We start from the raw sequence: 7,518 nt of genomic DNA, 5'->3' as shown, positions 1-7,518 counted from the left end.
TTCAGAGTATTCAGAATACAGCACTTTGATTGGGCCATGTAACGGGATATGTTAAAAAAATAATAATAATAATTTGGCTATTCTGTAACTAAATACATTTTCAAAGTATTCTTCTCATCACTGGTCCTCACAAACTACACTAAAATATTGGATTTCAGCGTGTTCAAGACATATTGTTTTGTGTAGAAAAAAAGGGATACAGTAATAAATGATCTTAAATATTGCAGCACTTTACAATGCCTTAAGAAAATATGTTGAGACTTGAAACTGAGTAACTACAAAGCCAGCAGGTGGTCCTCTCTTCAGAAGAGGCATATATGGTTCAAATCTATAAGCAAATGCAGTTTTCTGGTGAACTTTTAAACACAAGATTTTGCATGGGTCTGTTGTGGTATACTATTGACATGATGGTGGAATCAGAAACATGTGTTGAAGCTACAAACAGAAAACATATAAAAATACACATTTAAACTTTACAGATACCTATCCGGCACACATTCACACAAACTGGACAAAGTTAGCATCCAAAGTGCATCATTACATTAGCCCTGTATATCAAAATACAAAACAACATTATACATCATAGGAATACACAACCATTGTTCCTCGCACGGCTAACCCCAACTGAGAGGGGTCCACGGTGCTCGTCCAATCCAAAGTGCTTTGAGAGAAGTGGGAGTAGTCTTATGTTTTCATATTTGTACACAAACACAGTATAAATAATAATGGCATTATGTGGGCCTACATCTTATCTAATATATAGTGTTACGATGTGACATGTATCCCTTTGGAGGCCCATAAGTAACGGTATAATAGAAGTTACTGAACAAGGAGTTTATGAAATGATATGGACCCAATTTGTATTTCGTTGCTCCAAAGGAATGAATGAAAACAAAATAACGTAGGATGAATGTCATTTACTGAGCATATGATGACACCGATATGGATTGCATAATATCTTCTACAATTACTAGTAATCTTTGAGAAGTTAGTGTTGGTCAACCTATCTCATGCCTTAAAGGTGCACTCTGTAACTTTTCTAGAGGAGGTGTGTATGCCACCTGTTGTCTCCATGGAGATGTCAGATGATTTCAGGCGAATAATTTCATTCAACTCAGACGTTTTTCTGTGAGGACTGTTTCCTATTCAAAAAATATTTATCTTTATTTGAGCTGACAAAGGACCGTCGCTATAGCAAGAACCCCATGAAACTTTCGTAGACTCTAGAATGTTCCACAGTATGGTATTAAACGAAAATGAAATCTTCGTAGAAACAAGCAGGTAGCGCCATGTAGTGAAGTTACAGGTCGGATCTGTGCAGAGGTGAGAGTAGAGTGCATGTTTTTCAGAGTATTTCTTTAACAATAAAACATCTGTAACTGAATAAATACAAGCTGGAGATGTTTAATGCCATAATGTGGAGCATTCCAGGTAAAGCAATACAGCAAGTGCATGGAGACAAGCAGGTGGCGGACTCCAAAACAGAAAAAAACCAACAAACTCATATGCATGTGACAGTAGTGGTAATAGCTGTTCTCATAATATTATTTCCTGTACAAACATGTGTGGATATTAATTTGTTTCGGTCAGTCCAATAACACCAAGGTAAGTGTTGAGTTGTCAGAGTTATTAAATGCCACAAATGCCAGCGAAATCCCGTGTATCTGAACCTGTACATGCTGCGGCAAGTTCCATATTAAGCTCTGTGTTTCAACTTGTTTGATAGCAGTCTTCTGGTGATAAAGAGACTAAATGATTTCTGTCTTGGCTGCAATAGAAACATACACATTTCACATTCTTTGGTCCTTTTCCGCAGACAAATATAGGTAGTTTTATCTTTTCAAACAAGTCCCTTTTTACAGTGGGTCCTGGTTCGGTCAATGCAACCTTACATAACGTTGTCTGGGACTAGCAACTAATGTATAAATTCACAAACTGTCTATATCCATCCATTGTTGAATCTCCATTGGTACCGGATCTTTAGTCCTTAAATGTAGTCCAACTTTTGTCCGGGCTTAGTCCAGGTTTAGTCCAAGATTTGGGATCAGTGACACATACTCAGCTCTTTCCTGACCAGACACTTTTTGCACTGCACCACGCAACACCAGTGAAACCTACACAAGCAGTTCTCCTCGAAAACAACCGTCTCCTCTTTGTACCCTCTCTGACAGCACAACAAATCACAGCCGCTGATATCCAGGGCCGTGCTGTTACAAGTGCGCCCCCTAGTGCCCAGCGAGCCCGTTTTGCGATTGGCCAGGCAGAAGTCTGGAGATTCGTCGGAGTATATTAGATCCTGTTTGTCCGGTGGTTTGATGTTTTGGCCGACGGGGATGAGGGTCTTGCCGTCGTTTCCGCCCATGACTTTGGAAGCTCCGTTGAATCGCTCCAAAAGCCGGTCGCCCACTTCTCGGAAATGGGGCATCTTCTTCCAGCAGGTCCGGAGCGTGCAAGAACCAGAGAGACCGTGGCATTTGCATTCAGTTCTCATGTACAGCTTCACCGCCTGAGAGGGGAGAGCAAAGACAAGGGATTAGTCTTTATATTTTACCCATATTTAGGCTTCGGGATGTCACGATATAATGGTTGTGGAAAAAAACAAAAAACAAAACACGCATACTGATTTTATGATTATTTACACCATGACCAAACAATAATGAAATTCTTAAAAGGAATATATCACACTGTTTTCTCATTCATGTTGTAATGTACCTGGAGTTTTGTTTCGTTTCATTCACATGTTTAACACACAAATGCTCCATACTGAGGCGGAGTTCTTCTCTCAAACTGAAAAAACTCTGTTCCACCTTGAGATGTCATTTGGTAATGCAGAAAGCAGAGGTGGGACCAAGTCGTTGTTTTGCCAGTCTCAAGTAAGTCTCAAGTCTTTGACCTCAAGTCTGAGTCAAGTCCCAAGTCAAATACAGACAAGTCCAAGTTGAGTCTTGAGTCACTGACCCATAAGTCCAAGTTAAGTCCAAGTCATCCGCTTTGAGCTTCAAGTCATTTCAAGTCTTTAAACCAAAGTACCAAATTTTGCTTAGATTTTTGCAATTTATGTGAATTTGAAGATAAACTGAACTTAAAAAGTCATAGTATATTGATATATTAAATATTTATAGAGTATATAAGAAGAAATGCAAAGTTTTCCTTTTTAAATGACTTGACAAGATCTTGTGAATTTATGAATTATGAATAGAAATAATTCAGATTTAAAAGTGCTTCTCAAGTCTTCTCAAGTCACAGGCCTCAAGTCCGAGTCAAGACCCAAGTCACTGACCTTCAAGTCCAAGACGAGTCCCAAGCCTTAGTCCATTTTATCAAGTCAAGTCTGAAGTCCTAAAAATAGTGACTCAAGTCTGACCCGAGTCCAAGTCATGACTTGCAAGTCCCACCTCTGGCAGGAAGTGTTCCACTGTGTTTTAAAACTCCATACACCTTCACTAGAATCATTTAGATCATTTCAGTCCTGGAATTGCTGATCTCTACTGAACTAAAGGTCAAAAGTTGCTGTTAACTTGAAAACTACTTCTTCGTGACATCACAAGGTGGACCAGGGCATATTGAGCTTTGGAGTACAGACAGGTTAATAATAAAGAGTTCTCGAACATGTGTGAATGAAACAAAACACATCTTCAGGTATGATTTTGAAGAGGTAACAACATTATACCATGGCTTAAAGCTCTTAAGAGTCAATTTTGTTTAATATAGTTCCACATAGTTTGCACTGTACAGACATGAGCTGGGGGATCACATGAAAGACATACTTTTAAAATTCTGACTCTGTATTTGATTCATTCTTAAATTGAAAACAGTACATTTTAGTTATATTAGGTGAAATAACATAATAAACTACTAAAACAAACGCAATTAAATCTGGTTTAACTTGAAATCATGACAAAAAGGAATTTCATTTCCCAAGTATGACGTGCAGTTATTGTGGGGGTTTTGGCCTGAAAAGTCTGGGCCTGGCTGAGCACAATTCCTCTAACATGTGACCAGCTTTATGAAATCAAAGAACGGAGAATCCCACACTTTGTATTTGTTGCCCATGGAAGACTTTTTTCTCGCCTTTTTAATCACACATAATTAGGATAAAATCTCCCTTAAGCTACAAGTGTTCTTGGATTGAAATACCGACCACAAATCATTCAATCAACACATAATAATTCGGAATAGTCTTTAACACTGCAATACCATGTGATACATTCAATAAAACATGCAATAAAATAGTGCAATATGTTACTTTTCTTTTCTGGTGGAGGGTCAGCTACTTGCTTTTTCCGTGGAGATGTTGTTGCTGTGCCATATATATCTAAATATCTCTCTTTCTCTGTCTCTGCAAGGAGCGAGAGAACAAGAGAGTTATACATAGTCCGCTAAGGATAATTAAGTCTTCTCATATAATTACGCTTTAGTAGTACTTTAATTATACTCTGCAGTCAAAACTATCAAGGTATGAAATAAAAATAGGTCTGTGCATAAGAACCTAAAGTATAGTATGCATTTGTTCAATCATGCATGTTTTAAAAATGCAAAATAAAACCTTGAAATCATGCTTTCTTACAATGAGCAGGATTGCCTCTTCACAGATCTGATTTGTAACTCCCTGCTTGTCTCCATGGAGATAGATATGTTTAATGTCACACTGTAAAAACTATCCTGGCTAAGCAATAACATCTCCACAGAGCGAGAGCATCTGAAAAGTTAAGTTAAAACCTTTATCAACCAGTAAACTAAACCTGTTCTTGAAGTGGTATTTTTCTCTCTCTGGCTTATTTTAATTTATTACATGCGTTTATGATCCATATCAGAGAGCGCGCTACTGCAGGACAATCAGGTAGCACACACACAGATAGATAGGTAAGATAAAAGTAGACGCTATTAAGAAGGAATTCAACTCCCATCCCCCTCTCCTCTCTCACAGCCCCGGGCCCTTTACCATCTAACAAGCCTTGACAACAGATCATTCACTTATATGGCCATAATTAACCCATCACGCATGCACACACACAACCAAAGCCAATAAACAGTCATTTCAGCCTATTACAACACATTTGATTTCCCAACTCGCTCTGTACGCAAGCCTCCTCTTATGTTCTTAAATTGTTTGTTCACTAATGCTGAAGTTGGACTGGATCCCGCTCCTCTCTCTCTACCTGTCTTTGACCCCAGATGCAGTGAACTTTGCAACTCGCTGATTTGCTCGTGCATGCGTAAAAATGTCTTCTGCAGCAGTCTCAATAGAAATACATTACCGTGAAGGACCAGGTATTGCCAATACGGTCGCAGTATCGGTGAGAATGAAATAGAGAATGTGCTATGCTATAACAGTACTAATCAACAGCTATGTTTCCATATTTGTTTTATCAACATTTGCAAAACATGTGCTCACTGGTGAAGTCTGGTGTAAATCTGATTTGATCTAATCTATGTTTCTTCATCACAAACATACCTGAAGTTTTGTTGTGTTTCTTTCGCACATGTTTAATACACAAACCCTGCAGATTTAGGCTTGTGATGGCATATGGTAACCTCTACTGAACAAAAGATAAAATGTAGCTGTTAACTTGAAAACTGCATGACATCACAAGGTGGAACAGAGCATTTGGAGCTTTGGAGACATAGACAGACCACTAAAAGATTAAGCATGTGAACATGTAAATGAAACAAAACACAACTTTGGGTATGTTTTTGATTATAACATGGCTAAAAGCTCATGTGAATACATTTAGTGTAATAAAGGACCTTTATGGCACTGAACATATAACCAGGCTGACGCCACCTAGTGCCACCACTCAATTTCATTTCTCTCCATCGACTAGATCAGGAATCAGAATACACTAGAGGGTTTGCAAAAACCTCGGAAGTGCAAGTCCGGGCACCATCCAACCGAAAAACCATATATTCTGTGTTGGCAACAATTCCCAAGATTGAGGATTTAAAGCCAGAATAAAGAGAATGTTTGGTGAATTTTATCAAGGGGAAAGACGTTATTGCTCTTCTTCCTACGGGATTTGGGAAAAGCTTAGTATACCAGTTAGCCCCATTAGCGGTGCATTACATACTTCATGACCAAATAGCAGTGATTGGTTAAATAAAAAAATGTACCTGCCTACCGTCAAGTGAACGAATTCTAATGCTGCGAGGTCAGACAGTTTCCACGAAGTGAATCCGGCTGATGAACATATGCATGTTTGTCAAAATATCTCTATTCACTCTGTCCGCATTTCATGTTACAGCTGTCCAATAAATAGCCTTTGGGAGAGAAAATATTCTAGATCTGATCGGAATTTTGAGCTTAAACAATCCGTGTTGCAGTTGTAATATATATCACTTGTGTTAACTCACCGATGCTTAACGCTGGGATGACTTTATTCAGTTTTTTTCCCCACAGAAGAGTACCGTATAATGTTAAAGCAGCAACCAATACTGTTTTATACCTAGAATTTGCACGCCCTCATATAATAGAAAACCAAAACTAAACAATGATGACACCTGACACACTTTTTCGAGATTCTGAGATAAGAAAAGTAATCATTTTAAAACCAGGGTTGAGATCTCAGATAAAGTGGGTGACCCTTATCCAGATCTGAGCTAGAATCTACGATCAGAAAAGCTGGAGGCTATAGCCGTTTATGCGCATTAAAACTGACATTGTTTTCAAATGCTAACGCAACTACATCTATACGATACGCGAATAATTCAAAGCTTCTCTTGTAGTACATTGACTTGCCGGGGCCATAACTCACCCACTCACCGCCTCAACAAAGAAGGACTTTAAACGTGTACAAGAGCTGTAGAAATGTAAGACGCTCGCTGCCTCCAAGGCCTGAAAACCAAATGTGTGGCACGCTCTTGTTTTTGTGTTGGAGAAACTCGATTCTTGTCGGAATATCGGCTTACAGCGCTACACAAATATGACTGCAGGACATGTCTTTCTCTCCTTTTGCATGTTCAAGGAATGATGGAACATTCCAGAGGACAAGCTGCACCAGGGAGAGCCTCAGATGTGAGAGTGGAATATTGTAAGAGGGATCAAAGTCAGTGAGGCCAGAATAAAACATATCTCCTCTGATCTGCTTTTATCCATTCAATGAGGCAGAATTTGATAGTGAACCAGTTTTACTGCAGTGTTCAGTCAGCCAGAGGGTGTACTCTCAGCAGACTGAAGGCTGTCTCTTAGCCCCATATTTGAGTTTTATATTTTTATTTATTCAAGCCCATGTTGTTTCTTCACCAAAACATACCTGGAGAATCCGTGTATCATTCGTTCATTCATTTTTCAATATAAAACCAAAAATAAGAAAATGAAGTATTTTTCAGTATTTTTCTCCAAAACTAAAATGAAAAAAAAGGGATAACAATTTATTTTTTCCGTTTTCGTTTTTAAATGAATAATGGAAAAAACAGATAACGAGCGTTTCCAGTGTCTATGACTTAAACTGCGATGCTACACTGAACCAGGACCAAACCAGGATTTAATTGGTCTGGTCCCGGTCTGGTCCCAGTTTCAGT

At 38.7% G+C, this 7,518-nt stretch overlaps 1 protein-coding gene across 1 annotated transcript in view; it reads right to left on the bottom strand.

Moving 5' to 3' along the window:
* Window positions 1-1,423: 1,423 nt before the first annotated feature.
* wnt6b (wingless-type MMTV integration site family, member 6b) overlaps window positions 1,424-7,518 on the bottom strand; it is a 41,919-nt gene continuing 35,824 nt past the window's right edge. Inside the window, exon 4 of the mRNA XM_020920388.2 lies at window positions 1,424-2,506. Coding sequence (XP_020776047.1) covers window positions 2,045-2,506 — 462 coding nt within the window. The 3' untranslated portion in view covers window positions 1,424-2,044. The remainder of the gene's footprint in view (window positions 2,507-7,518) is intronic.

This window comes from Boleophthalmus pectinirostris, unplaced genomic scaffold, assembly GCF_026225935.1.
Source record: "Boleophthalmus pectinirostris isolate CB_2022bp ecotype Guang Dong unplaced genomic scaffold, ASM2622593v1 HiC_scaffold_1, whole genome shotgun sequence".
Classification (NCBI taxonomy): domain Eukaryota; kingdom Metazoa; phylum Chordata; class Actinopteri; order Gobiiformes; family Gobiidae; genus Boleophthalmus; species Boleophthalmus pectinirostris.
The sequence above is the reverse complement of the archived record's forward strand: the minus strand, read 5'-3'. Positions and strand labels throughout refer to the sequence as shown.